This window comes from Phodopus roborovskii, unplaced genomic scaffold, assembly GCF_943737965.1.
Source record: "Phodopus roborovskii unplaced genomic scaffold, PHOROB, whole genome shotgun sequence".
Classification (NCBI taxonomy): domain Eukaryota; kingdom Metazoa; phylum Chordata; class Mammalia; order Rodentia; family Cricetidae; genus Phodopus; species Phodopus roborovskii.
The window spans coordinates 1,094,259-1,113,959 of NW_026125640.1; the positions used below are offsets into that span (position 1 = coordinate 1,094,259).

The 19,701-nt window shown below is 38.6% G+C and overlaps 1 protein-coding gene and 1 pseudogene across 1 annotated transcript in view; both read left to right on the forward strand.

Moving 5' to 3' along the window:
- The first annotated feature begins 1,212 nt into the window (after positions 1-1,212).
- Positions 1,213-1,753, forward strand: LOC127217119 (PRELI domain containing protein 3B-like; annotated as a pseudogene).
- Positions 1,754-9,869: 8,116 nt separating this feature from the next.
- The window catches only part of Otc (ornithine transcarbamylase), a 63,024-nt gene continuing 53,192 nt past the window's right edge, over positions 9,870-19,701 (forward strand). Inside the window, exon 1 of the mRNA XM_051177933.1 lies at positions 9,870-10,088. Coding sequence (XP_051033890.1) covers positions 10,012-10,088 — 77 coding nt within the window. The 5' untranslated portion in view covers positions 9,870-10,011. The remainder of the gene's footprint in view (positions 10,089-19,701) is intronic.

Below are 19,701 nucleotides of genomic sequence, written 5' to 3' on the forward strand. Positions count from 1 at the left end.
TTTCTCATTGCTTTGAATAAGCAGGCTTGAATTGTAAATGTTAATGGGAAGAATAGGGTTGTGGCCATAGCAGGAAGTGATTTTGTGAGACATTTTTATACTTCTACTTTCCACTGGCAGGCAAAAATTTGCTCTTGGCATTATAGAGTGCTTTGTAGTTTTGAGGCACTTCATAATCATTAATTACATTATCTCCTTTCTATCTCAAATGAAGTAGGCTATAGCATGACAAGTTTATGCAAGAACGGTAAAAAATTAGAAACTCACAATATTAGGCAGTTGATATATTGAGAACAGGATTTTTTGTTTTCACATCATGTATAGAGAATAGAAACCATGAGAAGACACCATTTCCCATTGAGAAACATTGAATATCTTTCTTTTTTGATCTTTGATTAATTTAGAGGTTGACAATTATTTTAAAGTGACTTTTAAATAACAATTCCAAATAATAGATGAAAGAAAGAAGCAGACATCAATACTTGTTTTACTAGGAAAATAACTAGAGCTTGCCTACAACTAGGACAGAGATTTTTCAGAAGCTAGTATTTATCAAGGGCTGTAATAGGCACTTTGCTACAGCACTCTACAGTCTACTATGATATTTAAGCCTCATAACAAATCTACCAATTGCTAGTGTCACTTAATGGGGGAAGAAACTGAGTTTTAGAGAGACTGAATAATTCATCTCAATAAGATGCTCTCCAACCCATAACTGACTTCCAAACCTTTTGATAGTTCTTATAACAATCCACACATGACCTGAATATTCCTTAATGGAAGTACACTGGGTAACAATCCAGGGTAACTGAATATATATGACCTACTTAATTCCCTGGAAGAAATTGTCTAACTGAACTCCACTGAAGAATTGTGAAGGAAGAAATCAGGGACGGTGAGCACCCAAACCCAATGAACAATGTTCTATGCAAACATTAATATTGGATACAAAAGGTTTTAATGAAATTTGTCTTCTAGATAGTGTTAATAGTAGAGCAGCCTTAAGAAAAGATGGCTGGAGCAAACCAATAGCTTAAGGTGAGACAATGTACTGTGTAGCAGATATGATCTAAGACAATCTAGAGAAGACCAAGATGAATTCACAAGTAGGTGAGCTGCAAGGTTGGCTAGCCGGGACAGGGTGGGGCTGGTGAACTTCTGTGATTCATCATCCCCCGGACACTCTGGGACCCCATGCAGGAAGCTGGCACCATGAAGAACTGGACTTCGGAGCATGTCTTTGACCACCCATGGGAAATGGTTACCACCACCCAAACCCCATGAACCCAAACGTGGTGGGCATTTATGTGTTGGACAGACTTGTTGATCCCTCTTGAAAAATGCACAGCCACAGTCTCGGCAGGAAGAGCCGTGCCTTCCATTGTGAAGTCTCTTACTGGTGCAGTAAGAGCGAAAACATATGCAAGATCATTCTGTGTCCACTAACATCTCATTTACAAATATGGTCTCAGTAAATGAGAGGCTCATTTCCAAGCTGTACCCCCAGGACCCAGAGAAAACATTCCTTATCCAGGAAGTCATCATCACTGTGAAAGGGATCAGACTCAGCAACTACCTGGAAGTACTCACAGCAAGCACCATATTTTCCAATGCTAACAAAGGTCGAGAAGTAACAGACTGAGTGCTACATAAACTGAATGTTGAGATTGAAGAATTGACAGCATCAGTAAGAGAAAGCATAAGGACACCAATGGCAACCATGGCAGTGTTGGTGGAAAAAATGACAATGTGAAATTGACAAGGCCTCCAGGACTCTCTAAGCTGATATCATATTTGTTTGTTTTTTAAAAATACAACTATTTTACATAGATTTTTATTATAATTTTAATGATCTCAGGTAATGCTGTAACTTTTGATCAAAACAAAAGATGGAGTACTGATGGGAGATGTCATTCTGTAAATATGTTTCTCTTATTGGTTAATGCATAAAGCACTGTTGGCCAATAGGAAAGGAAGATAGGAGGGACTAGGAGACCAGGAGGAAAGAGCAAGTAGTAAGGAGGGTCAGCATGTAGAGAGAGGAGAGAACAGAGATCCTGGCTCACTCTCCGGTAAGATGAGACCACAAGGAAATAATTAGATTAATAGAAATGGGTTAATAATTAAGACAGAGCTAGCCGATAAGAAACTAGTACATGGCCAACAGAATTATATCTAATACAGGGTCTCTGTGTGTTGTTTGGTACAGGCATGGCTGTGGGACCATGGGGGGAAATCTACTCCTAACATATGGCACCGCAACGTGGCTAATAGGAACTTCCACTTAAAATTTAACAAAAGCTTAAAAAAGGGTTTTACAAACAAAAGAACAAAGATAAGCAAGGCTTTTTGCTAACAGCATTTTTCTGGGTTGTACTCTGTTTTGAGTGAGACAAGCAAAGACTTGTGCAGCTCCTCTAAGGGAGGTTTCCTGACTCAGCATAAGCTGCAAAAAACCACAAGGCTTTTAAAGAGCTCTGCTAGCAACTGAATGGTGTGTACAAGAACTGGCAATGGCAGTGACCACATCTCCAAGCCGGCAACATGGTGCTGGGTGCAGAGTAGACCAAGGCAGTGGGCACAGCTCTCAGTTCTGGTGGTAAAAGTACCTACCGCCATTTTGAATAGACCTCAGCTAACACAGCTATGACTTTCATATGACTTTCAGCAATATTGTTGTTTACCAGATAAAGACTCCTGGTCAGAAAAAGATAAAACATTTACAGTAAAGACAGATTCACATTAAGAAAAAGCACTAAAAGTTTACAGTGTGTTCTAAAATATACATAGGCTTGGGAGAGAAAAAGAATAAAATGGTTTTTAAAAGACAGTGTGGAGCTGGGTGTGGTGGCACACACCTTTAATCCCAGCACTCTGGAGACAGAGGCAAGCAGATCTCTGTGATTACAATGTAAACCTGGTATGCAGAGTGAATTCCAGGACAGATAAAAGTTACACATGCATCCTGACCAACCCCTCCCATCCCCCCACCCCAATTCCATATGTAGGGGAATGACAACCAGTTGGGGTCATGTAGATCTGACAGGTCATGTGAAGTAGGGACTAGGGCTTCTCTCCTGTCTCTAGATTAAGGCAGTTATCCCTCCATGGGGGATGTGTTCACAAAGTCCTTTTGTACACCAGGATACATCCTGGCTCCATTGTCTGTGGTCCCTTAGACTGCTCAGTCCATCTGGCTAAGACCCATATTCAGGGGGGCCTGAGTCAGTCCCATGCTGGCTTCCCAACTATCAGTCTGGTGGCCCATTAGCTCTTCCTTGTTCAGGTAAGCTGTCTCTATGTGTTTCTGCCACCTGGTCTTGTCCTCTCCATCTGCATCTGAGTTCTACTTCAACTCAGTGTTTATGTATGGGGATTTCTATTTTTATTTCCATAGAAAATGAAAAGCTGTGGACTAAACAGATTAACATGGTTTGATCAGGCCAGACCCTGAAACAGAGTTCCTGGTGATCCAACATTTAAAACAGCTTGAACAAGGCAGCCTTGCAGACTACAGCCAGGATTTCTGCATCTTTTAGGATCCCCATAACAGCGCCCCCTACCAGCAGGAAGCAGTTTGGAAAGAACAACTCCCAATTTTTCAAATATTATTCATAAATGTTTGTTTCCATTTAAATTTGGTTGGTTATAAATGGTTAATGACCACAACCAATCTCTTTTTAAAGGTAAAAATGGGATTATAATATAGCTATGAATACTTTGTTTTGGAATGGATTTTCATTTATTGATATAATTTAAGGTCAATTTTGTGATATGTATATTTCTCCTCTTATTTTCAGAGAGCTTCTAGACCAAAGTGATCCTCTGAGGTGGAAGGGCTTGAGGGAACAGACTGGAGTCTTGTGTTCATGCAAATAGTTCATGGGTTTGTTTGCTTTAGGTGTTTCAGTACTTAGAATTAATTTTGATCTTGAATCTCCTTAGGTAGAATCTTAGAGCCATTCAGGTACTGGAACACTATCTGTCTGTAGACCAACCAGAACACAATCCAAGTGCTCTCCAGTCCAAGCAGTTGCCCATTGCTGTGAACTAGAATGGTTTTTGTGAGGAACTCACTTGAAAAGAGAAATTGTGTAATTTCAAATGACATTAATTTGTATAAAATAACTTGCTCTATTGGAAACCGGTGTTTGCATTTGGTACTTAAATGATATTTTTGGAGTGAAAATTAGCACTAAGGTAACATATGACTCCAACAAAAATAGCATTTTATTGTATTGACAGGTACTGTATTGATTGCCCAAGTTTTATGACTTAGTAAAGGCATTCCCTTCCTCAAATTTTACTTTGTGATACGTGCTGTATTGGGGGTGGATATGCTAACTGAAAGAATAAAGTCATTGCCTGAATGTCACATCACTCTTAAACAGGACAGAGAGAGAGAGAGAGAGAGAGAGAGAGAGAGAGAGAGAGAGAGAGAGAGAGAGAAGAGAGAGGTAATAACCAGAAAGATGACTACAGATTTCATCAAGATCTGAAATTGAGAAAGGGGACATCCACTAAGCAATGACTTTTGAGGGTATTCAAGGACATGTGACCTGGGCTCCAAGAGAGAATATTGTCATGGAAAATATTTCCCAGACAGTGCTTTTCTATTAAACCCTTGTCAACAGAAAACAATGCCAAGGTTCTCACAGAGCCTCCGTTCTCCTGGCCATGGAAGTGTCTGTTAGTCACTTAGATGTTTGATGAACTTTAAACTTTTGTGATTTCCTTGTTTGCTTAATATCTGATAGCCTTTGGTGTGCTAATAAATCTGCTTTATGCACAGGTTGATCTCTGAACTTCTAAGGGGTGGGATAGGAATCAGCCTATGGGAGAGGAGATGGATTGAGAATTCTGAGTGGGATCCTGAGCTAACAGAGTTATCCTTGAAAAAGAATTGGCCCCTTGCATCTCATCTGCCTCAGACACAAACATGGATTACTTACCGTACTTACTTGCCCTTTTCCAATCTCATAAATTGTGCTGTGCAGTTTCACAGTCTTCTCTGTTTTGCTGAAATTTATCAGATCACAAAAATGAAAAACACCCAGGAAGAGTTGAGATTTTTCTGTTGTTGTGTAAACTCTGAAAAATTCTTTGCTCTGCTCAAAATCAAGAACTACCAGAGTAAATGATAAATGGAGAATGACTTCAATGGTAATATGGTCTATTTCACAAGAGAGAAGAAATAGTAGAACTCAGTCCGTTGATCAGCATTGCACAGGGTTCAGAACTTTGGTCTTTAAATGTCTCACTTGAAAAGGTATGGTGAGGAAGGGGTGGAGATAATCTTTACTGATTTCACAGTTTTCCCTAAGGCCTGCCTGTTTGAACAAATATTTAGCAATGACGTAGAAAGAAAACATCCCTGAGTCAATATTTTTAGTCAAAGTCCCATTACCATCTGTTAATTGAACAGTAATTTTCAGCTTTCTATAAATCATGAGCTCTTTGGATGACATATTTATACAAGGAAAGAAAAATATAGCCAGATGATAGGTAATTTGGTGTTTTCACTATCTTGATTCAACTTTATTTCCTATTTCTAGTTCTCATGCACATCCAAGCTACTTGCAGCTTATGAAGCACTGCCAAGATAATAAGAATTACTGGATTCTCCAGCATGTGTATATGACCTAGGACATAAAAGGAAGATAAGAAAAGGGAAACTGAACACCAGTTTATGGGGGGGGGAGCTCAACATAAACCTAAACCTTTACATAAAACAAGTAAGAATGGATCATGGATCTGAATTGATTGTAAACTGTAAGGCTATAGAATCTTTAGAAGATAACAGAGTAAGATGATGAACTGAACTTGATCAAAGAACAAATTTTTGTTTTAAGAAAGGTACTGCCCTGAGAATTAAAAAGCAACTACATCCAATACAGTATATATATATATATATATATATATATATATATATACATATACATATACATATACATATACATATACATATACATATATATATATATATATATATATATATATATATATATATATATCAAATGGATTACCCAGACCTTCTAAGTGAGACCCATGTTCAGGGGATCTGAGTCGGTCCAATACTGGTTTCCCAGCTATTCGTCTGGGGGTCCATGAGCTCCCTCTTGTTCAGGCCAGCTGTCTCTGTGGGTTTCTGAAGCCTGGTCTTGACCACTTTTCTTATCACTCCTCTCTCTCTCTGCAACTGGATTCCAGGAGTTTGGCTCAGTGTTTACCTGTGGGTGTCTGCTTCTGTTTCCATCAGCTACTAGATGAGGGCTCTAGGATAGCATATAAGTTAGTTATCAATCTCATTATCAGTGAGGGGCACTTAAGGTAGCCTTTCCATTGTTCCTCAAATTGTTAGTTGGGGTCATTCTTGTAGGTCTCTCTCTCTCTCTCTCTCTCTCTCTCTCTCTCTCTCTCTCTCTCTCTTTGTTTTCTGTTCTTGTCTATTCATCCCCCAACTCAATCTTCCTGGTCCCACATGCCCTCCCCTTCTCTTTCTCCTATTTCCCTCTCCACTCACTAACCCCCCACTCCCATTATTCTCAGGAGATATTGTTCCTTTCCCCTTCTGTGAGGGACCTTATATGAATCTCTTAGGTTCCTCTTTGTATCCTAGTTTCTCTGGGGTGTGAATTATAGGCTGGTGATCCTTTGCTCTATGTCTAAATTCCATATATGAGGGAGTACACACCATGTTTGTTCCTCTTTTTGTGACTGGGATACCTCACTCAGGATGGTTTCTTCAAGTTCCATCTATTTGCCTGAGAATATCAAGATTCCATTTTTTTTCTGTTTTTTGTTTTTTTCTGCTGAGTAGTATTAACTTCAGGTCATATAAATCTTTCACCTTTTGCCAATAAAGGTCTTATACCAAGAAAACACTGCCTCTACATACATGTGTGTGTGGATACAAGAAAACAAACCAGTTTTTGAAAGCAGGAAAGAAGATTAAACCTATATCACTCAAGAGGAGATGGAGTGATGAAAACTAATCACAGGAAAAACATTTAACATTATTATCCTTTAACTAAATGCAAATTATCATCATCAGTTAGGATGGAAATCATGAAAGCTTACTTACAATACCAAATGCTGACATGGATATGCAACAACTAAACCTTCCTTGTATTTCTTATGATACTGCAAAATCATGCAGCCATCCTGGAGAGCACTGACAATTTCTTCAAAAGTAAAGCCATTATCTCATAGGTCTTTACCCTAGAAAGATAATATTTATATTCTTACAAAAATCTATACATATATATTTGCAGAAGATCTATTAACAAACTTCCTGGCAAGAGATAATCGAAGTTCTACGTAATGGAAGAAATTGGGAAATAAACTGATACATCCACACAATGAGATACTGCTTAATAAAAAAGGAACATAGTAATGACAGTACAATAATATAGCTAAAGGATAAATCTCAAAGGCATTAGGATGACTGAAAGAAGCCAGTCTCAAAAGAGCACATACTGTATGGTTCTGTTTGTATTGCATTATGGAAAAAACAAAAGTATAGGGAAGAGAGAAAAGATTAATATTTCATAGCTTAGGAGAGAAGAGAATGTGGTTACCTGTTCATTTAAAAAGTAGTCTTCTGTTGTGTTAACTGTTCTGTACCCAGGTTGTGGTGGTAGTTATCTAATCTGTACACTTCACACAATTATAAAGTGGGGTACTTCAATAGTCTACTCTTAAATGAAGGTAGGTGTTAAAACTCATGTATGCACAGAACAAAAATAAGGTTATGATATGTTAATTTACAATTTTAACCAATAATAGAACTTATCAGGCTAGAGATATGGTTCAGTGATTAGGAGTACATACTGCTCTTAAAACGGACCCAACTCACACTCTGTAACTCCAGATTCAGAAGGTCTAACAATATTTTCTGATCTCTGTGGGTGCCTGCACATGTGCTCATGCATACTCATACACAAACACAAACACACACACACACACACACACACACACACACACACACACACACACCATATAATTAAAAGTCAAATCTTTAAAGATAAAATACATTAATTTAAACAAAAATAAAAATTGTATACATATTGTTTTCCATTTGCAAGAGAAGAAACTTAACTTTTCAAGGTCATTCAACCAATAAATATGGATCTTTAGCTGAATCCACACCCTTTGGAAAGTTTTTGCTTTTTCCTTATTGTTCTATGAGAAAAAAACTTCAAACACTGAGCTAATTTTGTGTTGTTGGCATTTGAATACCAATGCACAATTTAAAAAATATGTCCAGAATGCTTTAAATACTAAAGACATTTATTATTTTACATTGCAAAGGAATTTGGTGGTAGGGAAGGTCATGAGGTTGGCTGGTGTGAAAATTTAATAAGGTCATGAATGATTAAGCCCTCCTTCTAACACTGCCTATCATGACCCCATTCTAAGGTTGTCTCTCATCCTGCTTATATGCTGTGTGCTCATCTCAGACACCAAAACAAGCCCTATTTGTTCAAATCTAGCTTAAGGTATATCACCCTCAAAAATTTCACAAACCTTTTAAGATCTAGACATGTACTGTATGCAAATGCTGTGATTTCTAACGCTTAGTATTATATAAGTATGTAGGGAGGTCTCTGTGTGAGTGTATGTCATGCAAATATATATGTGTGCATGGGTGTGTGTGTGTGTGTGTGTGTGTGTGTGTGTGTGTGTGCATGTGTGTGTTCTTGTAGATGCCAGAAGAGGGTGTTGGATTTCCTGAAGCTGATCTTTGAGGCAGCTCCATCCAAAGTGAGTTCTGGGAACTGAAACTGGGTCCTTTGGAAGAGCAGGGCATGTCTGTCTTCCCCTGCCTCACCTGTGTATCTAGGCTAAAAGAGTATCCATCCACAGGAAATGAACTCCCGAAGACAATTTGTGCACAAGGATAAAAACTGGTTCCACTGCCAGAGGCCTCCTAGCTGACACCCATGTTCAGGGGGTCTGGTTTGTCCTATGCTGGTTCCCTAGAGGTCAAATTGGGGTTCATGAGCTTCCACTTGCTCAGGTCAGACCTATAGCATTTGACATCCTTTCCCCCCCCCTGTCTTGTCTTCCACCCTTCCTGGCTTAGTTTTCCCTCTTGTGTGTTATGAAGGACATCTTTCTCTGAACCTTTCATATGGGCTTGTACTAGGAATATTATTTACAGATGTCGTCACTATTGTTGAAATCTTAAGCTCTGCAGTGATAGGATCATTTCCTCTTTTGAAATTCTAGTCTATCCTAGATGAGAATTTGAAACTAGTCAATTCCAAGCTATGGATAAAGGAATGGATGTGAAGCTGTGGACCTCAGTGACCTGGGGAGTTGCATGAGGAATCACAGCTACTCAATGGAAGTGCATACCAGAATTGATAAATACCTACTTATTTATTAAAGACCTATTATGTGCAAGACATAAAAGGAGCCCTGGGACCAAGATCTTTTTTTATTATACCTCTATGCGTCTCTAGCTTTTTGCCATGGAAACCCAACTTCGAGTTGCCCTTTTTCCTATCTGTTTTTGTAGAAAGGATGGGAGTGCCAGGTAGGAAAGTGAAGTCAACAGAAATACTCAGGGCTGTCATATCTCCATCTGTGGTTTTGTACTGACAATTCCCATTTTCTGAATGAGTTATTTCTGTGTACCTTCACAGCAGCCAGCACGGCAGTGCCTTGCATATATTATGTGCTCAGTGGGTACTTGTCAACTGATTTTATACAAGCAAGTGACAGCATAAATACATACTGAATAAAGAAGAGGCTGGGCTCTGAAACAGTTAGGTTCTTTCTTTAAAAATCAACACTGGAGTTAGGCTTAAAGTCCAAGTGGCCCCACACTGTGCCCTGCTCTATCTCTAAGCAGGCTGATCTGATAAGTTAGGGGAAGGGTGCTAAGACCTTTGCTCCCTCTCTGCAACTGAAGCGTTCTCTGCTTTCCAGTGGCCCTCACTGCCTGGCTGGCTGAGGAGCTCTTCAGAACAGAGATTTCCTCTTTTGCACTAGTAAAAGAAGATGCTGTCTAATTTGAGGATACTTTTCAACAATGCAACTCTTAGAAAGGGTCACAATTCCATCGTTCGAAATTTCTGGTAAGTGGCAGAGAATGGGAGCTAGCCAGTCTGAACCCTAGAATTATGTTCTGCAGGGGAGCACACATAGTGCTTCCTTCTGCTCAGTAAATGTAGTGTCATAGTTAACAGTTGCATGAGACAGCGTCTCTCATTCTAGCTGGGTTTTCATTTCTCCGTCATTGTGTAGTTGAATTATACCATTCTAACCAAGGCAAATACACTAGACTGAATGTTCTTGACATCTCCTATTTGAGTACATTTTAAACGAGCTACTGGCTGAAGGAAACTAGAGGCAGTAATTTACAAGGGCCTTCAACTCTTATTTGATTTTTCTGGAAAACAATATGTCACTCTAAGGTGTCAGGACTAATTCAGTCTTGAAAAGACAAAAAAAGCTGCAAATGGAATCGAAGTGAATACTTACAGAGTTGCTGCAAAGAACGCTTAAGTATTTGGGCTACCAGTACCTACAATGGCTTTTTTTTAATGAAGTAAAAATTTGAAAATAATCTCTGAAATAGTTGGTGGCAAGTACAGCAAGAGTCTATTTCCAATGAATGTGTTACAAAAGTTTATCCATTGACCACTCACAGCCATAGAGCACATGGCCGAAGTTGGCATCCTGTGCACCAATGGTAAACAGGGAGGGAGAGAAGTTAGCTGGTCAGCAAAGCTATCAGGTACAGACCTGGTGGCCAGAAAGCTTGTAGAAAAGTTGTTTGATGACAATCAGAATTTCCCCACAGCCATTTTGCAGTCTAAATCTACCAGGGAACAACATCCCTGGATTACTAAGGAGAGCTTCCAGTTGACAGTTTTCTCTCAGTATTAAGAAATGTATTTGAAAATCTGGCTACAGAAACCCACAGAGACAGTTGACCTGACAGACTTTGATGATCCCTCCTGGAAGGCATCACTTTTCCTGTGGAGTGAGGGGGGATGAGATGGGAGGGAGTTCAAGGGGGCATGGGAGGGAGAAGGAACTAGGATCAATATGTAAAATAAGAATATGTATGTATGTATGTATGTATGTATGTATGTATGTATGTATGTATGTATCTGAATCAGGCAGTGGTGGTGCATGCAGTTAAGCCCAGCATTCAGGAGGAGGCAGAGCTCTCTGTGAGCTTGAGACCAGCCTGGTCTACAGAGTGAGATCCAGGACCACCAAGGCTATACAGCCCAGTGAAACCCTGTCTTGAAAAACAAGCAAAAAAGAAATGTATGTGTGGCAGTGATTCTTGGGTTTCCTTGCTCTCAACTACCTGATCTAGATTCATTAGCCTCCATCTTTAACACCCTTTCTCTGATATCTGGCTCTGACAAAAATATTATACACAATATTGTAAATTAATCTCATGTTATCAGACCAGCTGAGAACTCAAGTCATCTAATTATGCATTCTCTTGTTTTATAGATAGATACGTAAGTGGAGCCCAGAGATCGTGGTGCATTAACAATTAACGCTATTGTATAAATAAATCTTAGAAAGCAACCACAAAAAACAAAAAATACCCTCAGGTTTTAACAACTGCAGAAATAATCACTAAAAGTATACTCTTGTCCGGAGGTTTTGGAATCTATAGAGCTGGCCTCCAGGCTTGGCAGCATTGGTTATTGACTGTATGACCTTGAGCAAGTCACTAAGTTTTTCTGCAATGTACTCCACCTATAAAATGGACAGGGATTTAACATATGCTCCATATTATAGAGTGATTCATTAATTCATTCTTGAGTACAAATTTGGTCCATTCAGTATGCATTATGTGAGAGATACAATGGCAGATAAGGTGTGCCGGCTAGTTTTATGTTCACTTGACACAAGTTTAAGCAACCTGAAAGGAGGGAACCTCAACTGATAAACTGTCTCCACAAGGTGGGGCTGTAAGCAAGCCTGTATGGTATTTTCCTAATTACTGATTGATGGGGAAGGGCCCAGCCCATTGTGGGTGGTGCTACCCCTGGGCTGGTGGTCCTGGGTTCTATAAGAAAGCAGGCTGAGCAAACCATGTGAGCAAGACTGTCAATAGCACCCCTCCATGACCTCTGCACCTGCTCCTGCCTCCAGGTTCCTGCCTTGTTTGAGTTCCTGTCCTGACTTCCTTTAGCAATGAATAGCAATCTGGAAACATAAGTGAAATAAACCCATTCTTCCCAAAGTTGCTTCGGCCATGGTATTTCATCACAGCAATAGAAACCCTAAGTAGGATATAAGATACTTCATTCCAGTCACATGAAGTGATACTCTAGTGTTAATCGATGAGATAATTTGTGCAAAACCTATAAAAAAAACAGGTAAGTGCTCCCTGTTTTTCACTTCACCTTTCTGAGTAACATCAGATAAAAGGGTGATTCCTCTTTACTCTATAGTTTTTAACAAAGAAAAATCACTGAACTGAAAATACTATGGTGAATAAATAACCAATGCTTAGAACTCAGACGTTTATTCTTTTTAGCAGGTTATATTCTGCTTTAAGTTTTATACTCATAGCAGGTTGAAATTTTTAAGTTAATTTTTCTTTAAATTAAAGCCATCTTATTTTACATACCAATCTCAGTTCACTCTCCCATCTGTCCTCCCATTTCCCCCATCATCTCCCCATCCCACCCCCACCCACTCTGCAGGGAGAATCATCCAATGGGGGATCATCAAAGTCTGCAGGTTGAATTTTATAAATGAAACCTCTTCTTCGACCAGTACTGATATCCTCTTATCCATACATACTAGCCTCAGTACCAATAGTCTCATCTGAGCATTCACTACCAAGATTGCATTTCTAAAATTCCTAGTCAGCCATTTCTAAAACCAAATAGGATCTGGAGTAAAATCAGCTAAATTAGCCCACATCTGTATTGGCTTTAAAAAAATTCAAGTCACCTAGGTTTTTGGAAAACTGAATAGTATATGTCTTATTAAAAATAAGATGATGTTATGTGATGATTAACCTCTTTAACTTGACCACACTGAAGAGCATCTAGGATATTAGTAAAGCGCAGCTCTAGGTGTGTCAGAGAGGATCAACTCATTAGGAAAACCTGCCCATTCTCCTGCTTTCTGGCCGCCATAATGTGAGCTACTCTTCTTTGACACATCTTTTCCAACACAATGAACTGAACTTTCTGGAAGTCTGAACAAAATGATATCTCCGTTAAGTTGTTTATATTATCATCTATATCATTCCAATGACACAAAGGCTATGAACACACACTGAAGTGTTTTGCATGGGGTATTCTCATGTATTGTGCGCATTTGGCATTCCTGCTGCATTTTTTAGGCCTACATGCCATATAGATTAATTCTGAACTGCTAGTCTCTCTCATGACCCCCAGACTTTGACAAGGTTCCTTTACAACAGAGAAAAGCTCCCTGTATTCACAGTTATAACTCTTCTTAGATTTTTCCAGCCTTCATTCAAGTTTGACTTCTTTCTCTCTTTTCCATCACTGGGGGAAAGCGGAGGGTTCCTGTTACACAACATACCATATGAATTTACCATTAGAGACTCACAGGAGATGTGTGGTTAGGATTTTAACAGAACTGTATAGCCACATATTAAAATGTACACAAGAAAATAACAGCTGGAATGATGCTGAAGTCATCGACAGACACCTGGATCAATCAGTTCTAGCCAATTAATTTTTGTCTTTTTGTTTCTTTTTCAAAATCAATAGGATCAGACACTGAGAATGGTAAAAACAGCAAATCATCATGCATTCCATGTCATGCACAAGGCTGTGGAGCCTGGCTGGGTTTGGATAATAGTAGTCCATGATTTGTTGGAAGTTAGGAAAACCACTTATAGCTTTTAAAGAAACCACTAAAAATCTCTTTCTTTGTCAGAGAAGACCAATTTATAAGTGCAATTCAATTTCATCTTCCAAATAGAAATTTCTTCAGAGAATATTGAGCCAAGCCAGCCAATTCTGTGGAGGTTATGGATTGCAGCTGGAGGTGACTGGTTTGGGGGCATTTCATTCCAGACCTCCACAAGGACTCACGTGACTCATTATGTTTTCTTCATTCTAGACATACATTCCCCCATACACACACAGACACATGGATAACATGATCACAAACAGTGCACAGAGGAGAGAGAAGCATGAAGGATCTTTGATTGTTTGCTTTTTAAACTGCCCTAAAATGGTTTTCCTATTCTGACCTTAGAAAACCATATAAAGCATGGGACCAAACTGGAATGGGGATAACAAGCTCTCCTTTGGCCAACAGTGGATTCCCCTCCACATCTACTATTTAGTAATTTCACTAAAATAATGGAAGCCATTTAGTTTCAGTACTCTAGTGATTTTAGTGAAGAAAAGTCATCAGGCTTTTAGTAATAGGTCCACACAAAGCTGCTGCCAGTCTTTATTCTTCAGTGTTCAAAGAATTTTCACAAATTTTCACTATTGATGTTCTAAAATGTTTTTAGAAATCATCATTGAATTATCAACAGTAAGTTATGGCACACACACACACACACACACACACACACACACACACACACACACACACATGTAGCAACAGTAAGGAAGGTTTCAAATAATTCCATGAAAAATTATTACAACAGCTTATAATAAAGTTTCTAAATTTAGAAAAAGACTTGTGGTTGTCTGTTAACACCAATGCAATCCAATCAGGAGTTTTGTGTGTAAATAAAGTCCTGTGACTGCTTTCTAATGTGCCTTATTAAGAAAGTCAGCCAGGCACTGGAGGTACACACCTTTAATCCCAGCACCTGAGAATCAGAGACAGGTGAATATCTGTGAGTTCAAGGCCAGCCTGGTCTACAAAGCTACACAGAGAAGCCGTGTATCAAAAGAAAACAAGAAACAAATGAAGGAAGGTAGGAAGGAAGGAAAAAAGGAAGAAAGGAAAGAAGAAAAGAAAAAGAATGGGTTTAAAGTTGGCCATTGAAAATTCTTGAGTTTACTAACTTTTTGGAAAACCAAAGACAGGAACAACCACTGACTTAGTTCCCTGACTCAGCTTTGCAGAAAAGAAATTGATGCTAGATCTGACAAATGACCTTATCAAGGTCTTAGTTTATTCCTGTGCCTAGGACTGCAATTCAACTACTTATAAAAAAGTAATTCTCCAACTTTGAAACTTTTGATCCCTCCAAATTGGTGAGATTGGCCAAGCTATAAGGATCCAATATTCTTTTTTAGATATAGCCAAAATATATTAATAAATCAACAAAAAGAAATATGTATTAACTTTTCACATTACTGCAAAGTTAAAGACGCATAAAATCTTCAGCATGAGGTCCATTGTCTCTCTCTAACGTCTTCAGAAGCTAAAGTCTTCATCAAATTCTCTGTAGGGATCAGAGGATCAGTTAATACTAAAGTTTTTCCTATTCTCAAAAAATCAGTTCCTAAGTGAACACATTTTACTCAAATCAACCAGTTTCTATTCCAAAGAAATACAATTATCCCAGAGAACACATCTAAGTACTCCCCTCAACTAATCTGTCAGAATTGGAAAATTCAGACTGAAGTAATAAAAGGCTTTATTCTGCCAGTAGCCCATACACTTCCGTTTCCTAGCTTAGAAAGATATTTAGGTAAAGCTCATATATGACTCTTCACTGAGCTTCTTAGTATTTAGTGATTTGGGCTTAAGAAAGCTCTTCATTTATTTTTTCAAATCGTGTAATTTGAGGAACTAATTATGCTTTTCTCAAAGGCTCTAGCTCTAATTAGACTGCAAATTGGTTTTTAAATCTTATTTTATTTTAATTTTGAATTGGCACATACTATTGTATATATTTGCAAGGCACAATACCTTTAGATTCATGTCTATGAATCGAAAATTGAGTAAAGCCCAACTGGTATACATGTCCCATTGACAACCTTAATGGGAAGACTGTACACAGTTCTCATTGGTCCCAATACTGTATTCTGTCTGTTATATGAGAGCTGAAGAATTATAATGTGGGGCTGTAAATGTAACTCACTGGCAGGAGGCTTTTCTGGCATGCACAAGGTTCTGGAAATCCCCAGTTTTTCAATAAGATAAAATAAAGGTATTTCTTTTAAAAAGGAGACTGATAATGTAGCTTGGTTCTGATGTGAGAGATGCCTTTATTTAATTTTAGTTTCTTTATTATATGCTGTAGTACAACAAGGGTAAATACTTCATGGGAAAAATGAAGAGTGGTTTGTGTGGGACTGGAGAGATGGTTCAGTGGTCAGGAGCCTATCCTGCTCTTGCACAAGGTCTCAGTGCTGTTCCTAGCACAGACATCTGGCAACTTACAAACACATAACCACAGCCTAGGGGGATCCAAGGTCCCTAGTCCAAGTAGAAACCTGCACTTCCATGCACATACCTCTCCACTACCCACTCAACCAAAAATTAAAGAAATTTCTTTTTGAAAAGAGTGATTCGTTCCTTGGTTTCAGCTCTCCTGAGTTAGAGCAGGCTATGTCTGATTGGAGCTTAGTATCTTGATGTCAGTGCCTTTATCTGGCAAATTTGAATGTGGCTTTATCACCCCAATCAGACAATGTTTAACAAGGACGAGGAAAAAGAGGTTTGTGTGTGCATTTTCTTAATGTGGCCCAATTGTGGAGCTCTTGTACTTTTCTCTAATTTTTATTAGCTTGGGAAAGAGGTGTGGCAATTTCATTTTGTAGCCAAGGCAAATTCTATGAGTTGATAATAAACAGGATAGGAATTAAACTAAGACCATTGTCTTTGCTTCCTTTTAATGATAAATTTTCCTGGTTAGTTCTTGGTATCTCTGAAAAACAACTTTTTCCCAAGCTAACATTTCCTGCTCCTCCTCCTGGATAGAATTCAAAAAGGTAATGACTACTCTAATGAATTTTCAATGGCATAAACAGGTTGAGGTACATTTCATCTTAATATTTTTTTCTAGTCAATAGGTAAAACTCTCCCATATTGGTGTCTCACAATGTAGCATGCCTATTTATCTACACTTTTTGACACTGAGAACGATGGCAACTTATTCTGTCTGAAGGGGGATTGTGGATCATTCTTAGCATCCTTAAAACTCATCTTGGTGCTGGGGGTACATGTTAATTCCATCTGTTTTTCCCAACAGTATTTTTTGTAGGTTCTAGACACCTGACATTAAGAGATATGTATGTTTAGGATGTACACTAATTTCTGAACACATGCCCATTTATTTTTCTCAGGAGATCAAATATTGTCACAAACTAACTTGAGTCCTAGGGGAATTTGAGCTTTAGCAGTATCACAGGCCATGAATAGTTATTTTTCATACCTCACAACTCTTTGAGTAAATCCACATGAAATTGTAGAATAAACAACTGGCTATGGGATTGTTGATTGCTCCCCTGCTTGAAAGACACTAATTATACAGCCAGAACAACTAATGAAGAATAATTTTTGACATAAATGCAGAAAATGGCTGTAAGGAAAAAACAAAATTGTCTGTGAGGAAGTGATACTGACTACACACATGTTATTAAAGAATTTTTGAGAGATAATATACAACATTGAAAGTGCAAAGGGTAAAGCATTAGCAGTTAATCCAATCTGTGGAAGGAATATGGCGATTCCTCAACGGGTAGAAGATGGCCTAGTTATATTTGGGAAAATATATGATTAAAAAAAATCAAACACTATGAAAACTGCTCTTGATGGGTTTTATAAAGGAACTGTAGTGCATAAAAGAATTGTAGTGCATGAATGCTGTGATGATTTTGCCATTCTCTCCACAATCATGCTGGGAAATAAGAGAACTTTTTAATGCTTTGGTGATGATTTATTAGAAGTCACAGAATACTAGCAATTTCCCACTAATTATTATATTTAATGCTTATTTGTAATCTCACACAAGTATGCCGAGGCAGGAAACACCTTTGGAGGATCTAACACTAAGTAAATTAGGCTAGCCACTGAAGGACAACTACTACATAATTTCACATACATATCACATAGAAAATAGTCCTGCTTGGAGAATCAGAGACTGCAGCAGTGATTGTGAGGCTGGAGAATGAGCAATATGAATTAAGTTTTAGTTATGCTACACAAAAAAATTCTGAGAGCCCTGTTTGGTACAGTAGTTTGTAATGACTACAACGGTATCTTCCACTTCAACATTTGTGAAGAGCCTAGATTTACTTATTGCAAAATAAAGCCAAAAAGGGCACAAGGAGCCTTTGATCAAGAAAGTGTATTTGCAAATTCTTGTTATAGTCTCTGGGTAATAAAAGTCAGGGCAACATTATCAGCTGATGCTGCAGAAAATCTAGCTTGTGTCATAAAGAGAGTTTTCTGTCCCTCATACTCCATGAGAAGAATTTTTTCTGATGTAAATAAACTTATAAATTAAAGGGCTTGACCAAAAGATAGTCAAACATGATGTTTGTCTGCCACCTGTACCTTGATACTCAAATCTTCTGGCAGTGGAGAAATATCAATATCAACATTTTACCTTGAATCTCAAAGGCAAGACATTTACCTTAAGCCTTAACATGGGATTTGAAATATACAATAACAAATATGAGGAAGACTGGAGACCCCATGCCTCCTCCAACTGCTCTTTTTGAAATGGGGATAATAAGATGTAGAAAAGAGATACCATAATAGAAGGAGCCATTATAGGTTTGAAGAGAAAACTGACTCTAGAGAAATGTCCAGATACCTACAAGGATGACTCCAACTAACAATCTAAGCAATAGTGGAGAGGCTACCTTAAATACCCTTCCCTGATAATGAAATTGATAACTAACTTATCCACCATCATAGAGCCCTCATCTAGTAGCTGATGGAAACAGAAGCAGATACCCACAGCGAAACACTGAGCCTAACTCCTGGAATCCAGTTGCAGAGACGGAGGAGTGATAAGAAAGTGGGGTCAAGATCAAACTACAGAAACCCACAGAGACAGCTGACCTGAACAAGGAGGAGCTAATGGGCCCCCAGTCTGGTAGCTGGGAAACCAGCATTTTACCAACTCAGACCCCCTGAACATGGGTCTCAGTTAGAAGGCCTGGGCAGTCTAAGGGACCTCTTACAGTGGAATCAAGATGTATTCCTGGTGCAGAAAAGGACTTTTGGAGCACATTCCCCATGGAGGGATACTCCCTTAGCCTAGAGACAGGAGGGAGGACCTAGGCCCTACTGCAAATAACTTGATAGATTTTGATGATCTCTCCTGAAAGGTCTCACCCTCCCTGTGGAGTGGGTGTGGAATGGGATGGGAAGGGGAGTTGGGGGGTGCATGGGAGGATGGGAGGGAGAGGCTACTATGATTGATATGTAATATAATAATAATTTTAAAAAATCAAGAAAAGATTATAAGTTAGAAGGTATGAATCACTGAAAGGCATTGGTATTTTTTCTACTTCCTTTTATAGAAATCAGGAAGTAAATGCATATCGAAATCATTCAGAGGATGCTAGTTAGAGCGAGGGTAGTGAATCCTTTAAGGACATTGACTTGGAAAGCTAGCTTCTGTGTATTCCAAAAATAATCAGAAGACTGAGCTTAAATGCTGTGTCAAGGGTAAAGCCTTAAAATGAGCTCATGAGTATGTTTTCCTGTTGTTGGTAGATGAAAATCCAATAGGTATAGTCACGTTTCCTATATTCCCTGAAACACAGGGTGTGGGGTTTTCCAACCAAATATTTT